An 18588-nucleotide genomic window follows, 5' to 3' on the forward strand; every position below is an offset into this window, starting at 1 on the left:
TTTAGATGCTGGAAAAGAACTGTATAAAGCTTCACAAATATAAAATTTCAACTTTGCAATTAAAAACTAAGGTTACGTTGTGGATTAAAGTTCAATTCCCAATGATGGATGGACAAATGAATAGATGGACAAAGCAATTCCTAGACGTCTGCCATGCTATGTAGACAAAAAAGAATGGTAGAGGAAATTTGATAAATTGAGATAATAGTATACATTTCAATTATGTATACAATACATATACTTCATAAAAGTCTAATAGCTGTGTTATGGAAAATGCTTAATGCTTGCTACATAATCAAAATCAAGAATATCATAAATAAAATATGGTAGACAACATGAACCTTACGATACATTAGAAAAAAAAATCTTAAGTGTAAAAATCAAAATAAACTATGGGAAGCATAGCATATTCACAACATTTATCAAGTGGTGCTTATCTATATAGTTCTATTTTTCACACAGTTTGGTCAACCTTCAACCTTTAAAGGCCAGTAGTTGTCTTATAAAGTCCACTGTGGGTGGCACTGGGAGGCCTCATAAGAATAATAATTTTCACAGGGATTATTTAGAACTGCTCATTAACATTATGACATTAATATGACTACTAAGCATCGCCTTTATTACGTCCTGTCATATGAAGGCATAATACAAGTGGTGGAATAGTGAAAACACATGCAAAGGCTAACATACAACCCTCAACCTCACATGGTTTCCACCTTGGTAATTCTGAAACTACTATCCCCCCCAGAAAATAAGCAGAATAGCGACGCAATTTTCTGTGTGGTGGGGTAGTGACAGGAATGGATGATGGCAAGCAAGTATGGATATGTACATGTGTATAATGTATATGTCTGTGCGTGTGTATGTATTTGTATGTATACGTGTGCATGTGGGCAATTATATATGTGTATATGGGAGATTGGCCATTCTTCATCTGTTTCCTGATGCTACCTCTGACACGGGGGAAACAGCGATTAAGTATGATGAATAAACAATAATCATTCCTTGCAAGAAATGATGAGGGATAATAACAATCTGTTGAGTCCAAAAGAGAGCAGAAAGATGAATATGAACAGGAAATGCAGAGTGAGAATGAAATTGAGGAGCGTAATAATCACAGGACAAATTATGATGTGTGTGGGAGGTTGGGTTGTGGGTCTGCAGGGGAAATGTATGACTAGAGGGATACACAGGCCTTTGTGTGGACTGATGATAAAATGTAACACCAAGTAATTCCTACTGATGATAAAATGTAACACCATGTAGTTTCTAAGTTTGATGGACAAAATGACGGATTTCAGATAATTTTGGTGTGGATGAAAATGCAAGAGAACTTTCATTTTTCGAAGCATACTTTGAGGCAAGTCTTGTTCAACACACTTAAAAACAACTTAATACCTTGAGTTTGTAGTGATGAAGACTTTCTCCATACTCAAAAATGCTGAGGTGGTATAATACAACTACAAGTGAATTCTCTGTTTTTGGTGCTGGCTTTGCTTGTCACATAAAAAGAAAAAGAAAAGTCATCAGAGTGCTAGAGAGTTGACTCCCTTCTTAGCACACTGATAATTGGAAGATATATAATGATCTCTTTGACAAGGAGGATACTATTGGGGCCTGAAAATGCATGAAGGTGAAATGAGTGCACTGGATAAAGTACAGTGAAGCAATGTGGTATACTAAGGGCAATGTGCAGTCAATAGACTGAAACAGGATATCTGAAGCAGTTATGGGAAAGCATGGAAAGATCTGTGGGGAATGGTTGTGGATGAAGGGCTGTGAACTTGACAAAATACACATGACAGCTGGAAAATGGATATGAGAGAATGTGGTCTTTCTTCATCTGCTCTTGGTGCTACCTCACTAATACAGGAAACAATGGACGAGTAGGAAAAAAAAACAAAACAATGGATGAGTAGGAAAAAAAAAAAAAAAACAGACAGGATCAAGTATGTTGAGCATTTCCTACACTCTACAGATGATAAAAACCCTGATAAATCAAATCTGTAGAAAACTGAGTATGTACATGATTTCATGTCTCAAAATGTAAACTTTATCTTTTTTCAGGCCATTTCACAAACTTGCGAGAGAGGAGTCCACAGAGCTATTCGAAAAAGACTATTGTTCATACAGCACATTCCATCTAAATGCCACAGATTCAGAATAAAGATATTGGTACTGTGTAAATGTGAGACAAGAATGACTGACACGGACAGGTACAAAGGCAATGATGATGAAATCTCAAAAATGACCCACTTGGCAAGCCTGGGACAGAAGTAAAAGAGCTATTGAAGAAGAATCCAAGATAAGGTTATATTTTGTTCACTGATAACTGGTATAGAATGCCTAGCTTTGAGACAATATCTGCTAATGCTAGAAGGACTGTGAAGCATAGCAGAAAAAATATGACTAAGTTCACCCAAAAAAAGACAGGCATGATGGAACTGTGGTGTTCAGGTAAGGGGACGTACTCGCTCTGAGCCGGCACAACAACTACAATATCATCATTCTCACAACACTTCACTATGAGAAATGAAGGACAGTAGTGAAGAGGATCAAAAGATAAGTAATAAGGTATAGAAGTCAGATGCTGTATATATTATGTACAAATTATGCACCTAGCGGATGTCAGATATGCAAACGAAAGCCAATAAAGTGACATAAGAAGCTTCCACTTGGTTGATCTGACTCTTTTGAATGCAAATAGTATGTACCTGGTGATATCTTGGAAGAAACCATCACTAAGAGAGTTTGGGCACAATGTATGTGAACAAATTCGGAAAAGTATGGTACACTCACTCCTGTGCACAGAGGCCGACACAGTGTGGGTGGTCCAGACAGACACGCTGCCAAAGATTTTGTTATGAGGCACTTTCTTGAACAGCTACCAGCAACTGGGAAAAGAAAAGTTGGTCAAAGGTGTTGAGAAGTGTGCATGTCGACTGATAAAAGGGAGAAAAAGTGCAGGCTGGTGTCTATGTGATGCAAGTTGTAAACTCTCTCTCTCTGCAAAGGTGCTTGCTTCAGAGACTATCACTCTCTGAAGCAATGCTGAGGTGTAAATATGTGTAATTATGGGTAAACAGCAACCACAGATAGTAGTAAGCGTTATAAGGGAGTTTGCGTTGTGAAGCTCACCACCCTGCCATACCTCCACTACATCATCCACGAGATCTACATGTATACAGTACTTCAGCACTACACCATAGCCATAATACGTATGTTAGCCCACTTTTTTGTACATTCAGGTAGCTTTAAATGTAGTTCTTTTATATAATAATTGGTGTCTTTTCTCAAGTCACCAAAGTTTAATGGTTAGACTCCTCCTATCATAATCACACAATCTTTATACACTGCTCCAACTGTCACATGATGATTTAAATTTAGATGCCTCCAGTTTAATTATCCAACTGACTTACCATGGCAATAGTAGCTGATAAAGGTATCTTCCATCATCAGGAAGGAGCAAGGTAAAAAAATTCTGCTCTCCTCAGTACCCCTACAACCTTCTTTATATATGCACAGCCATGACCTCCATTTCACATACATATGGTGACCTCGGTTATTGGGAGGAACACTTATGATATGTGTCAGTTGATGGAAAAAGTGAAAAAGAATAAAAAGAAATATGAAGGAATATGGTAACTTAGTGTGTGATAATGTAAGGGATTATGTAAGGAACAGGGAGGGAGGTCAGCGCCATTGGCTTGACCCTCTTCATGTGGATGAAATTACATAACCATCCATAATTTTCTTTCTCGATAAACCCGGGGTGATGGAGGGCTATGACAAGAGATGAAAAAAGAAGAGCTAGAACATTTCTGAAAGAAAATATCTACAATATCCTTCCAACAGCCTGCTACCCAATCTCTCATCATATTAAATTTTTCAGAATGTGAGGTAATTACTTATTTGTACTGTACAGAGGGAGTTTTACACTTTTAGGGTCCCTATGGATTTGTATGTAGCATTTATGGATCTGGAGAAGGCATATGATAGAGTTGATAGAGATGCTCTGTGGAAGGTATTAAGAATATATGGTGTGGGAGGCAAGTTGTTAGAAGCAGTGAAAAGTTTTTATCGAGGATGTAAGGCATGTGTACGTGTAGGAAGAGAGGAGAGTGATTGGTTCTCAGTGAATGTAGGTTTGCGGCAGGGGTGTGTGATGTCTCCATGGTTGTTTAATTTGTTTATGGATGGGGTTGTTAGGGAGGTAAATGCAAGAGTCTTGGAAAGAGGGGCAAGTATGAAGTCTGTTGGGGATGAGAGAGCTTGGGAAGTGAGTCAGTTGTTGTTCGCTGATGATACAGCGCTGGTGGCGGATTCATGTGAGAAACTGCAGAAGCTGGTGTCGGAGTTTGGTAAAGTGTGTGGAAGAAGAAAGTTAAGAGTAAATGTGAATAAGAGCAAGGTTATTAGGTACAGTAGGGTTGAGGGTCAAGTCAATTGGGAGGTGAGTTTGAATGGAGAAAAACTGGAGGAAGTGAAGTGTTTTAGATATCTGGGAGTGGATCTGTCAGCGGATGGAACCATGGAAGCGGAAGTGGATCATAGGGTGGGGGAGGGGGCGAAAATTCTGGGAGCCTTGAAAAATGTGTGGAAGTCGAGAACATTATCTCGGAAAGCAAAAATGGGTATGTTTGAAGGAATAGTGGTTCCAACAATGTTGTATGGTTGCGAGGCGTGGGCTATGGATAGAGTTGTGCGCAGGAGGATGGATGTGCTGGAAATGAGATGTTTGAGGACAATGTGTGGTGTGAGGTGGTTTGATCGAGTAAGTAACGTAAGGGTAAGAGAGATGTGTGGAAATAAAAAGAGCGTGGTTGAGAGAGCAGAAGAGGGTGTTTTGAAATGGTTTGGGCACATGGAGAGAATGAGTGAGGAAAGATTGACCAAGAGGATATATGTGTCGGAGGTGGAGGGAACGAGGAGAAGAGGGAGACCAAATTGGAGGTGGAAAGATGGAGTGAAAAGGATTTTGTGTGATCGGGGCCTGAACATGCAGGAGGGTGAAAGGAGGGCAAGGAATAGAGTGAATTGGAGCGATGTGGTATACAGGGGTTGACGTGCTGTCGGTGGATTGAATCAAGGCATGTGAAGCGTCCGGGGTAAACCATGGAAAGCTGTGTAGGTATGTATATTTGCGTGTGTGGACGTGTGTATGTACATGTGTATGGGGGGGGGTTGGGCCATTTCTTTCGTCTGTTTCCTTGCGCTACCTCGCAACCGCGGGAGACAGCGACGAGGTATAAAAAAAAAAAAAAAATCTCTTGAACATTCTCTGAATGTAGTCTGAATCAATCATATCTTCAGTCAATCTGTTCCATTCATCTACCACTCTTTGCCCATAAAAGTATTCATTTACATCCTTTTTCACATATATCTTACTTAATATCATGCTATGCCCTCAGGTTGCTCTATCCCAACATCTCTCAAAGCACTGCACAGTCCATTTCTGCCATCTCTTTCAAAAATCTAAAGCTTGTAATAAGGTATCTCCTCTCTTTTCCTCCAAGGTAGGTAAATTAAAAGCTTCGAGCCTTTCTAAGTTACTCACCTCTCCATAATTCTGGTATTGTCTTTTTTGCCCTCCTCTTGAACTTCTCTGCGATTTCTTTGTGCTTGTTTAGGTAATGACCAAATCTGAGAAGCATACTCTAGTTTTGGCTATATGTAGGATATGAATAGCTTTCTAAATATTTCTCTATCCATATACTTGAAAGCTATTCTGATATTTGCCAGGAGACAGTTCGCCTCCTCAACTATCCTCTAAATAAGGGACTCTGGCAACGTGTTAGGGGGCAATGTCTACTCTCAAGTCCCTCTCACAATCAGAATCCCATACCCTTTGAGGAGTCATCAATATTAATATTTCCCTCCCTGTACAGTACACAAAAGTAATTATTGCACACTCTAAAAACCATAATGTGATGATTAAGAGTGCCTTGTAGGTACTGATTCATTCTAATCATCACCAGTGCCACTGTGAATAAAATATAATAAGATTGTTAAATACAAGTCAAGATGAAGAAAGTTAAACAACCTTCAATATCCTTCCTACAGCATTCTACCCACTATCACTTATTGCACTACACTATCGTTTCTATATATATATATATATATATATATATATATATATATATATATATATATATATATATATATATTTGAGTACTTAGTATTTCGAATAGTTGTTTCCTATTATACAGTCCTTAGCCTAGCGGTTAGCATGCCTGCCTCTTGCACAAGGGGTCCCAGGTTCGATCCTGGCTGTTGGAGCTTTGTATGTTCTATGAAGGTGCGCATTCATATACACTTTATTCGTATATAATATATATATATATATATATATATATATATATATATATATATATATATATATATATATTTTTTTTTTTTTTTGTCGCTGTCTCCCGCGTTTGCGAGGTAGCGCAAGGAAACAGACGAAAGAAATGGCCCAACCCACCCCCATACACATGTATATACACACGTCCACACACGCAAATATACATACCTACACAGCTTTCCATGGTTTACCCTAGACGCTTCACATGCCTTGATTCAATCCACTGACAGCACGTCAACCCCGGTATACCACATCGCTCCAATTCACTCTATTCCTTGCCCTCCTTTCACCCTCCTGCATGTTCAGGCCCCGATCACACAAAATCTTTTTCACTCCATCTTTCCACCTCCAATTTGGTCTCCCTCTTCTCCTCGTTCCCTCCACCTCCAACACATATATTCTCTTGGTCAATCTTTCCTCACTCATTCTCTCCATGTGCCCGAACCATTTCAAAACACCCTCTTCTGCTCTCTCAACCACGCTCTTTTTATTTCCACACATCTCTCTTACCCTTACGTTACTTACTCGATCAAACCACCTCACACCACATATTGTCCTCAAACATCTCATTTCCAGCACATCCATCCTCCTGCGCACAACTCTATCCATATATATATATCATTATTATACTTAACCGCCGTCTCCCATGTTAGTGAGGTAGCGCAGGGAAACAGACGAGGAATGGCTCAAGCCACCCACATAGGAATGTATATACACAAACACCCTTACAGGGTCATATACATACATATACACTGCAACGTATGTGTATTTCCTAGCGCTACCTCGCACATGCACGAGGGGAGGGGGTGCCATTTCATGTGTGACAGGGTGGCGACGGGAATGGAATAGGGCAGTACATATGAATATGTGCATGTGCATATATGTATATGTATGTATACATTGAAATGTATAGGTATGTATATGTGTGTGTGGGCGTTTATGTATATACATGTGTATGTGGGTGGGTTGGGCCACTCTTTCATTTGTTTCCTTGTGCTACCTCGCTAACATGGGAGACAGCAACAAAGTATAATAAATAATAAATAAATAAGAATACTTCCCAAGCATTCCTCACGTGTTGTAGGAGGCGACTACAGGGGACGGAAGAGGGTGGCTAGAAACCCTCCCCTCCTTGTATTTGAACGTTCTAAAAGGGGAAACAGAAGAAGGAGTCACGTGGGGAGTGCTCATCCTCCTCAAAGACTCAGACTGGGGTGTCTAGATGTGTGTGGATGTAACCAAGAGGAGAAAAAAGGAGAGATAGGTAGTATGTTTGAGGAAAGGAATCTGGATGTTTTGGCTCTAAGTGAAAAAAAGCTCAAGGGTAAAGGGGAAGAGTGGTTTGGGAATGTTTTGGGAGTAAAGTCAGGGGTTGCTGAGAGGACAAGAGCAAGGGAAGGAGTAGCACTACTCCTGAAACAGGAGTATGTGATAGTGTAAGAAAGCAAACTCTAGATTGATATGGGTAAAACTAAAAGTGGCTGATTCATGTGAGAAACTGCAGAAGCTGGTGACTGAGTTTGGTAAAGTGTGTGGAAGAAGAAAGTTAAGAGTAAATGTGAATAAGAGCAAGGTTATTAGGTACAGTAGGGTTGAGGGTCAAGTCAATTGGGAGGTGAGTTTGAATGGAGAAAAACTGGAGGAAGTGAAGTGTTTTAGATATCTGGGAGTGGATCTGTCAGCGGATGGAACCATGGAAGTGGAAGTGGATCATAGGGTGGGGGAGGGGGCGAAAATTTTGGGAGCCTTGAAAAATGTGTGGAAGTCGAGAACAGTATCTCGGAAAGCAAAAATGGGTATGTTTGAAGGAATAGTGGTTCCAACAATGTTGTATGGTTGCGAGGCGTGGGCTATGGATAGAGTTGTGCGCAGGAGGATGGATGTGCTGGAAATGAGATGTTTGAGGACAATGTGTGGTGTGAGGTGGTTTGATCGAGTAAGTAACGTAAGGGTAAGAGAGATGTGTGGAAATAAAAAGAGCGTGGTTGAGAGAGCAGAAGAGGGTGTTTTGAAATGGTTTGGTCACATGGAGAGAATGAGTGAGGAAAGATTGACCAAGAGGATATATGTGTCGGAGGTGGAGGGAACGAGGAGAAGAGGGAGACCAAATTGGAGGTGGAAAGATGGAGTGAAAAAGATTTTGTGTGATCGGGGCCTGAACATGCAGGAGGGTGTAAGGAGGGCAAGGAATAGAGTGAACTGGAGCGATGTGGTATACAGGGGTTGACGTGCTGTCAGTGGAGTGAATCAAGGCATGTGAAGCGTCTGGGGTAAACCATGGAAAGCTGTGTAGGTATGTATATTTGCGTGTGTGGACGTGTGTATGTACATGTGTATGGGGGGGGGGTTGGGCCATTTCTTTCGTCTGTTTCCTTGCGCTACCTCGCAAACGCGGAAGACAGCGACAAAGTATAAAAAAAAAAAAAAAAAAAAAAAAAAAAAAAAAAAAAAAACTAAAAGTGGATGGAGAGAGATGGGTGATTATTGGTGCACATGCACTTGGGCATGAGAAGAAAGATCAAGAGAGGCAAGTGTTTTGGGAGCAGCTGAGTGAGTGTGTCAGCAGTTTTGTTGCACGAGACCAGGTTATAGTGATGGGTGATTTGAATGCAAAGGAGAGTTATGTGGCAGTTGAGGGAATAATTGGTGTACATGGGGTGTTCAGTGTCATAAATGGAAATGGTGAAGAGCTTGTAGATTTGTGTGCTGAAAAAGGACTGGTGAATGGGAATACCTGGTTTAAAAAGAGAGACATACATAAGTATACGTATGTAATTAGGAAAGATGGTCAGAGAGCGTTATTGGATTATGTGTTGAGAGCGTTTTGGATGTAAATTTGTAGAGAGGAGCAGCTGGAGGAATGTCTGATTACTATCTAGTGGAGGCAAATGTGAAGATTTGCAGAGGTTTTCAAAAAAGAGGAGGCAATATTGGGGAGAAGAAAGTGGTGAGAGTAAGTGAACATGGAGAGGAGACTTGTGTGAAGAAATACCAGCAGAGATTGAGTGAAGAATTGCAAAAGGTGAAAGCAAATGAAGTGAGGGGAGTGGGTAAGGAATGGGAGGTATATAGAGATGCAGTGATGTGGCATGCAAAAGGCGGGAGGTGGGCAGACTGGAAAGGGTAGCAAGTAGTGGGATGAAGAAGTACATCTGATAGTGAAAGAGAAAAGAGAGGCATTTGGGCAGTATTTAAAGAAAACAAGTGTAAATGACTGGGAAATATCTAATAGAAAGCAGGAGGAGGTCAAGAGGAAGATGCAGAGGTTGAAAAAGAGGGCAGATGAGAGCTGGGGTCAGAGTTAGGGAAAATAAAAAGATGTTTTGGATGGAGGTAAACAAAGTGTGAAACACAAGAAAACAAATGGGAACATTAGTGTTGGGGCAAAAGTGATAACAGGTAGTGATGAAGTGAGGAGATGTAGTGATTATTTTGAAGGCTTGTTATATGTGTTTGATAATAGAGTGGCAGGTGAAGGGTGTTTTGGTCCGGGTGGTATGCAAAGTGATAGAATCATGGAAAGTGGTTTGGTGAAAATACAAGAGGTGATGAAAGCATTACAGAAGATGAAATGCAGCAAGGCATTGCCAGTGAATTTTTAAGAAACGGGGTGACAGTTTTGTTGACTGGTGGGTAAGGATGTTCATTGTATGAATGGATCATGGTGAAGTGCCGAAGGACTGGCAGAAAGCATGTATAGTGCCATTGTATGAAGGTAAAGGGGGTAAAGGCGAGTGTTCAAATTACAGAGGCATAAGTTTGTTGTGTATTCCTGGAAAATTGTATGGGAGGTTATTGATTGAGAGTGAAGGCATGTACAGAGCATCATACTGGGAAGGAACAGTGTGGTGTCAGAAGTGGTAGAGGATGCGTGAAGCAGGTGTTTGCTTTGAAGAATGTGTGAGAAATATTTAGAAAACAGATGGATTTGTATGTAGCATTTATCTCGAGAAGGCATATGTTAAGGTTGACAGAAATGCTCTGTGAAAGGTCTTGAGAGTATATGGTGTGGGAGGTAAGCTGCTAGAAGCAGAGAAGTTTTTATCAAGGGTGCAAGGCATGTGTACGAGTATGAAGAGAGAGTGATTAGTGCCCAGTGAAGGTCAGTCTGCAGCAGGGGTGTGTGCTGTCCCCATGGTTGTCTAATCTGTTTATGGATGGGGTGGTTAGGGAGATAAATGCATGAGTTCTGGAGAGAGAGGCGAGTATGCAGACTGTTGGGAATGAGAGGGCCTGGAAAGTGAGCCAGTTGTTGTTCACCGATGATACAGCACTGGTGGCTGATTCAAGTGAGAAACTGCCAAAGTTGGTGACCAAGTTTGGAGAAGTGTGTAAAGGAGAAAGTTGTGAGTAAATGTGAATAAGAGCAACATTATTAGGTTCAATAGGGTTGGCACTAGGACTAGATGAAATGCACGCAAGTATGCATATGTACATGTGTATGGAAAGGATCACAATTTTGCGCGTGATCAAGTATATTCCTATGAGTCCACGGGGAAAATGAAACACAGTAAGTTCCCAACTGCACTCTCATGTGATAATCACATCATCAGGGGAGACATACGAGAGAAATATAACAGTCAGTTGATATACAACGAAGAGACGTAGCCAGGACGCCATTTGGTAAACATGTGATTGTCCGAGTCAGACAACAAGCGTCTGTCTTGGACAATCACATGTTTACCAAATGGCTTCCTAGCTACGTCTCTTCGTTGTATATCAACTGACTGTTATATTTCTCTCAAGTCTCCCCTGATGATGTGATTATCACATGAAAGTGCACTTGGGAACTTATCATGTTTCATTTTCCCCATGGACTCATAGCAATGTGTTTATATGTATCTGCTTGTGTATGTGTTGAGAAGGATATGTCAAGACAAAAAGCAGATCGAGTGAGAGAAGAGGGAGAAGAATTGAAGGATGTGAATGAATGTGGTATTGAGTTGTCAGTGTACAGTGCATTGGATCGTTTGTGGAAAGGAAATCGTTGAAAAAAGGAGAAAAAGTGTAGGGGACAGGACAGAATCTTGAAGGACACCACTGTTGATGGAAAGAAGGGTGAAGGCTGATCCATCAACAACTACAGAGATAAAATGTCCAGAGAAGAAGCAAAGTGAGGGAGGGAAGCCAAAAGAGGGGAGCTTAGAGATGAGACCCTGATGTCATACCCTGTCAAAAGCCTTAGATATGTCAAGGGCAACTACACTTGTCTCCCTAAAATCTTTCAGGGATGATGACCAGACACTAGTATGATAGGAAAGAATATCAACTATGGATCTTGCCTTATGGAAGCCATACTAGTGATCAGAGAGAAGACCAATTTTCAAGGTGTTTGAGGATATGGGACTGAGGAGGGATTCAAAAACTTTGGAAATGGTAGACGTTAAAGCAATAGGATGAAAGTTAGATGGGTCAGAATGGTCACTTCCTTAGACAATTTCACACATTCCTACAACCCCTGCTTCAGCAATAGTGCTACCCTTTCCTTAGCTTTCGCCTTCACACCAACTTCTGACTCTACTCCCAAAACATTTCCAAACTACTCTTACACTACCCCTGAGCTGTGATTCACTCAGAGCCAAAACAACCTGGTTCCTTACATCAAACAAGCTACCTATCTCTCCTTTCTTTGCTTCTTGGTTACATCCACATACCTTGCGTATTAACTGACAGGTATGTAAAAGAGAGACTTCAGGATGTGTAAATGTGCATGAAAGATGCATGTCACATGTGAAAGTTGGGTGGTGAGCAGATTAGAAAAAGTTGGGAGTGGTGGGATGAAGAAGTAAAGATGCAAGTGAGGGATTTGGATGTTACTTACATAAAAGGAGTGCATATGATTGGAGGATGTATATAAGAAAGTGGCAGGAGGTCAAGAAGTAGGTGCAGGGGTTGGAAAGAAGAGCAAATAAGAGTTGGGGTTAGCGAGTATCAGCATACTTTAAGTAGAGGATGCTTTGGAAAACAAATAACAATGTGGAAATAAACTAGATACCAAAAAGGAACATTGTTGAAAAGGGAATAAAGGGGAATAGGTAACATGTAGTGCTGAACTGCAGAAAAGACTGAGTATTTTGAAGAACTGTTAACTGTGTTTGATGATTGGGTGGCAGATGTAAGATGTTTGAATCAGGGTTGTATGCAAAGTGAGAGTCATGGAGAGTAGTTTGGTGAAGAAGGAAGAGGTGGTGAAAGCTTTAAGTAAGATGAAATGTGGCAAGGCAGCTGGAATGGATGGTCATTCAATATGAAAGGGGGTGAATGTAATGCTAAATGGTTAGTTAGGATTTTCAGAGTAAGTATGGATCAAGGTGAGGTGTGCCTCAGGACTGGTGGAATGCACACATGGTGCCTCTGCATAGAGGAAAGGGATATAAAGTTAAGTGTCAAACTACACAGGTGTAAGTTTGTTGAGTGTACCTGGTAAGTTGTATTGGAGGGTATTGATTGAGAGGGTGAGGGCATGAACAGAGCATCAGAGTGGGGAGGAGCAACATGGCTTTTGAAAAGATAGAGGATGTGTGAATCCAGTGTCTATTTTAAAGAATGTGTGAGAAATACTTAGAGAAACAGGTTGGATCTGTATGGGGCATTATGTATATGGAGAAAGCACATGACAAGGTTGACAGAAATACTTTGCAGCAAGTCTCAAGAATATATGGTGTGGGAGAGAAGCAGCTAGAAGCAGCGAAAAGTTTCTATCAAAAGTGTGAGGCATGTGTACGAGTAAGAAGAGAGGGGAGTGAATGGCTTCAAAAGAACAAGTGAAGGTCGGTCTGCAGAAGGTGTGTGATGTCACCATGGTTGTTTAATCTGGTTATGGATGGGGTACTCTGCATGATGGAAGGCAACTTAAGTCCAAATATACATAAAACAAAATCAATCTACTTAAAAGACAAGGAAATTATATCTAAATTTTCTTGTCATCTTGCCAATGAGTACTATGCAAGATGGAAGGTAACTCAGGTTCAAATGTACAAGAAAAAAATCTATTTTACATAAAAACAAGGAAATTATATCTACATTTTCTCATTATCTGGGCAATGTTGAATGATTCTAGTTAGCAACGACATCTTAGCAATTCACAATCTTTCTATCTGACCAATTTACCGTTGCAGCAGTAAATGATCGTGTAAATATGCATCAACTTAATAGGTACATTTCATCATCATAAAGTTCTTGAAAATATCTGTTCAAATTATAGTAAATGGTAATGGGAAAGTCATCAGATTAAAACTTCATCTAATACCAAAGTTGGGAAAATCTACAGCAAGGGTTATAAAAAAAAGGTATCATTAAAATTCTGATACCATACAGTAACATCTACTTAAGTAATGTCTGCCTTACACTGTCTACAGCTTAGTACCAAGCAATGATATAAGCTGTTGGTCACTAATATGCCCTTACCTCCGACTGACTTGAACGCAAAGCATTCAAAGGTTTTGATGCTGTTCTGGTATGGGTCTGAGTAAACTTTTGTGGTGTTGCAGAACTGCAGCTTTTCTCAGTTCGCCACAACCGGCTTTGTGATACCCACTATTATTGAAAAAAAGTATGTAACAGTCACATAAAAATCAGTATTTCGTTCTTTTTATACATTAGCTTGAAGAAAATCAAATAAAAAATCAAGAACAGTAAATAAAAAAAAAAATGATAAAAACAGCAAATATGTTTCTAATCTTACCTTTTGCTTCCGTGATTCTTGCATACCAGCTTCAATTCCTAAGTCAGGCATGGACTCATCACCCTCCCCAGTTAAGTCAAAGGTCACAGATGTGGTCCTCTTCTTTTCATTACACATGGCATCATCTGCTATTTGTGAAGATGGAGAGGTCCAATCAGTTTGAGCAAGGTCCTGAGCAGGTGTATTATCACACTGGGTTTGAGCAAGGTTTGGGGGTGTGGCCTGAGTGTCTTCTAAACGACTTGCCTCAACAATTGGTGTGAGATCTCCTGCAACTGGTACTGTCTGCTGTTGTTGGCCACTAGGTGAAGGCTGCCCTGAAGATGGCTGTCCTTCTGCACTAGCAGGAGAAACATCTGAACCAATAGGAGTGAGAAGTTCATGATCAAAAGCTTTTGGAAATGCAGAGCTTTCACGAGTATCACCTCCACATGAACAAGATGAGTCATTATCATCCTGTGAGGCTGCTAATTCGGGAAATGTTGCATCTTTGCTAAGTGATGCATCCTTCCCTGGAGACTCCTGGCTTCCTGTACGCTCTACATGACTTGGACCCCAGTAGATTTCTGGCTTTGGGATTTCTGGCCTTTATACAGGAAAGAAAAAAGTGAATGAACTGATGATGACCTTAACAATGGTGCAATGTCACAAAAAACACAGTAATAATAATATACCAAATAACAGTATCATTATAATCATTATCATTATTCAATAAAGTTCACTAAACATTAACAGTAAATGGAAAAATGCGAGTCATTCAAATACTGCACTACGCTTTCTACTTACTTTGGTAAATTAGTATCCTTGACTCTCATATGTGCTATATCATAATAAAGTGCTGCATTAACAACATACTCCATAGGAGCAATAACACCATAACTCTCAGGTCCATGTTCGATAACTAGAGGGTCGGACACATTAGGATCAAACATCACTGCATTAGGAGTTACCAAGAGGACACCGGCCACAACACCCTGGTGGAAAGATCAAAACATTACGAATGGGAATTTTATCGACTCCTTAAAAATTATTACAAAAGATTGTTTCACTTTCATATATTCATCATGGAATTCCACTTTGTTCACAAAATGAATCTTTCCTGCAATTCTGCAATTTCAAAACAATGATTGTCTATCTTTACTTTTCTAAAAAGGTTAGGCACCACAAAACAAAAACAAAAATATTAGTTTTAAAATATGTGGCCAACTTTTCTATCAAGTGTAAAGCCTTATGAGTACCTAGGATAACAATTATTCAGTGGAGGGTTAAGACCTTTTTTACCACTGCACAGTATCAGTGAATAATGACCCCTCTCAACCATATTAAAAGATAGGACTGGAAGATGCTCATTCACAGGACTCAATGACCATGGAGTACTATATCCAAGCCTATTATGTTGTGGCATGGATGATATGACGGAACCTTGGCATCAAGTGACCATCCAAATGTTTTCATGACCAACAGCAGACATCTATGCCCTTGGTCTGTTCCAGTTAGGAGTCATGAAATAGTTTTTGAAAAAAAAAAAAAAAAAAGTAAAGGGAAGGAGGGGTAAAAACTGGATACTCTTTAGACTGCCTCTCCTATTGAGGGAAGGTGTTTTAGAAATGGACATCTGAAAGCACAACCATATGAAGAAGATAATTAAAAAGAAAAACCAAAGTATAATTAAGGAAAGGCCTATTCAATAATGAAAGCTGGTCCCTGTTCTGGATCGTTCTCTTCTGATGGCAGCATGAGGTATCAAAAAAATGGCTTTTGTCAATGCCAAAGACTCCTTTGCTAATCTTATCCAACGAGAGACTCCCTATGAAAGCCAAGGTAGATAGTAATATTCTTACATCATGGGATCTAGCACACAGCCCTGGTTATGAAAGGAATGCCAAAGACTCCTTTGCTGATCTTATCCAATGAGAGATTCCCTGAGAAAGCCAAGGTAGAAAGTAATATTCTTACATCATGAGAAGTAGTGCACAGCCCTGGTTATGAAAAGAAAACCAACTTTTGATCCTACTGGTAACATACAGTAACTAGCTGATGGAGCTTTTTTTTTAAAAGAGCCTTAATGAACAAACAACTATGCTCCCAAGAAATTTTCTGTGGGACCAAAAAGCCTGTGAGAGTTTTCACTGGACAAAAAAGTATGATGTTCCTATGGAGAATTTCCTAAGACAGCGACAAGATAAATTCATTCCTTCAACTGTCTCGATTCTAGAAAAGAAATCAAAGTTCTTACTCACAGAAAACTTTCCATCTGAGGCAGCACCCTACGAATCATAAGGCAATCTCCTTTATCCCTGTTGTTAGGTACCTCTATACCCCCCACCTGCCAGTGAGGATACTACCTCTCAACCCTCACTATCCATTACCTTGGTAGTAAATGAAATGGCTAAACCCAGGTCTACCATCAACCAATCAGTTACACCTACTAAGTGACGATGTCAATGCCCCTTGTCATTTGCACCGACCTGCCTCATTACTGGAGCAATGACATCAACATAATAATGGTCACTATTGGTTTAGGGGATTTTTAAAAAAAAATAAAAAAAATGAGGAAAGAAAGGTAGGAAACAACTAGGAAAATACATGCAAGATACCATCCAGGAGGGAGAGTTTCCCATACTTCAAAACATATTTCTCTCCAAAGTCAGCTCATCCCATAAGCCATTAGAGAATGCCTGGATGGAGGAAGAGGATTTGAGAAAACTTTCCCCAAAAAAAGAATAAAGCAAATATTGAATGAGGAGTAATCTTTTAGCACACTAAGGTCAGTCTGCCAAAACAGTGGTGACCCCAAAGACACAGCAAACACACACACACCTCACCAGAGAAGAGCTCCAGGCAGCGATTCCCATTTTTTTCAAGATTTTGTAAAGTCTACAGCTCATGAAGCCTATTATTTTACAAGTATGGTGCAAGAAGAACATGAAAGGATATGCAATAAATATCATGTTTGAGAGAGCCAAATATTTTGAGTTTAAATAGAGTTTTGGAGTGGAAGCTTCCCAGGATCAAATCAAATGGAGTGCTGCCAACTTCAGTGAATCAATATACTTCCTTTTATTTCTTTCTCAACTTAGGAGACTTAATTTGTAAGAGTGAGTGAATATCATTGTGAACGTGTGTAGTAAATTACCATATATATGTGCAATGCCAACTTGCCAGAGGGGAGAAAATGTTAAATGTAACCAAAGAGGTAACACTCAGTGTCCGACATACATACAAATTCTCCTCATTCCTGCAAGAAATTTAGCTCTATTAGTATTCCTTTGGGAAATAAGATACGATTTCTAGCTGGAAGGGCTGGTATGGACTGAATTACAAGAATGAACAATGATTGGTCTGAACCAGACCTGCAAAAAAGGAGACTAAAGTTGCAAACACACGAAAACAAATATCTGTAGATGTTATGGGAATATGTGGAGGAGCAAGACCAATTGGTAACACACCCAGGAATAAAGTAAAAAAAGCTGAGGAAATATTTCAAGGATCATCTGGAGAGTCATGATATTAGAGAGGAATCAAGAATTCTAAGAAATGCAGTTTCTGAGTAAGAATAGATACACAGTTTAGTGTCGATTCAAGATATACAAAACCAGAGGAATCAATAAAAGCTAAAATTAAGCAGCAAAGTCAAACTGGTATTTTCTGAATGTACAAGAGGCTGTTGAAGGAGAGTAACCATTCAGGTAGCGGAAAGAAAAAAGCATATACAGAATCTATTGAATATAGAGAGCACAAAAGTGCAGAAGGCTCAAAGTTTACTGCTGTTTAGTGATGATAGTGAAAGGGAGGGAAGTTCAGATGGAGTGATTTCAAAAGCAGATCAATATACACAGAGCATGAAGAGAGATGAAAAGAAACAGAGATCTGGGGTAACATGAACGGAGATAAACAGGAAATTTAGTCAAGCTGTTTAAAGGAACAATCTAAACCATATGAGGTGAAGCAATCAAGAAAGTTTATGGGCTCCTTCCATTGGGCTCCTTCATGGAAGGGTTACATAAGTATAGAGCATAAAGGACCAGTGCTTGCTATTTTAAAAATACCTAGTAAATACCTGGTTAAGTCCAAAGCCCAGGTTGAATCCATGCTCCTAGATTGGGTCACTGGTATACCAAGCCAATGGAAGCTGTAGCCCTCAGGCCTAAATTGTCTGGTTGGTCAGGTACACTTTGCTGCTTCTTGTGGAGAATATGCTTCAATTTCTCAACTTTGCATCCTAAAATGTTTCTGAAGGTAACTGCCATGATGTTGAAGAGTCTTGGGCCCCAGATGTTTAAGGTGTTCTCTCTTTTTGTGCATACTGCAAGTTTGAAATCTACAGGTAGAATTCTTTGAAGTCTTCAATGCCAGAAGAGTGTAACTTCTGAACCTAAGTTGGAAACCATACCTTCAAGGATTTTCCAGGGTTAGATGATGACAACTCCCTCCCATCTGTATTCCATGGAGCATAGCCTTAGGAGATTTCAGCTGTGTTGTTAATCTAGTTCCTTTACCACATAAAAATAGGCTGTGAAAGATCTCTGAACACTTTCTAATTTCACAATTTTGCCCA

At 39.9% G+C, this 18588-nt stretch overlaps 1 protein-coding gene across 4 annotated transcripts in view; it reads right to left on the reverse strand.

The window, feature by feature from the left end:
* mtd (TLD domain-containing protein mustard) overlaps positions 1–18588 on the reverse strand; it is a 756074-nt gene that overhangs the window by 133080 nt on the left and 604406 nt on the right. For 3 of the 4 annotated variants that reach the window (XM_071696920.1, XM_071656091.1, XM_071696985.1), the window contains 3 exons: positions 14817–15004; positions 14031–14616; positions 13754–13882 (listed from right to left, as the gene is read on the reverse strand). In XM_071696920.1, coding sequence (XP_071553021.1) covers positions 13754–13882; positions 14031–14616; positions 14817–15004 — 903 coding nt within the window. The remainder of the gene's footprint in view (positions 1–13753; positions 13883–14030; positions 14617–14816; positions 15005–18588) is intronic. The other variant, XM_071656180.1, reaches the window with a different exon arrangement.

This window comes from Panulirus ornatus, chromosome 1, assembly GCF_036320965.1.
Source record: "Panulirus ornatus isolate Po-2019 chromosome 1, ASM3632096v1, whole genome shotgun sequence".
NCBI lineage: Eukaryota > Metazoa > Arthropoda > Malacostraca > Decapoda > Palinuridae > Panulirus > Panulirus ornatus.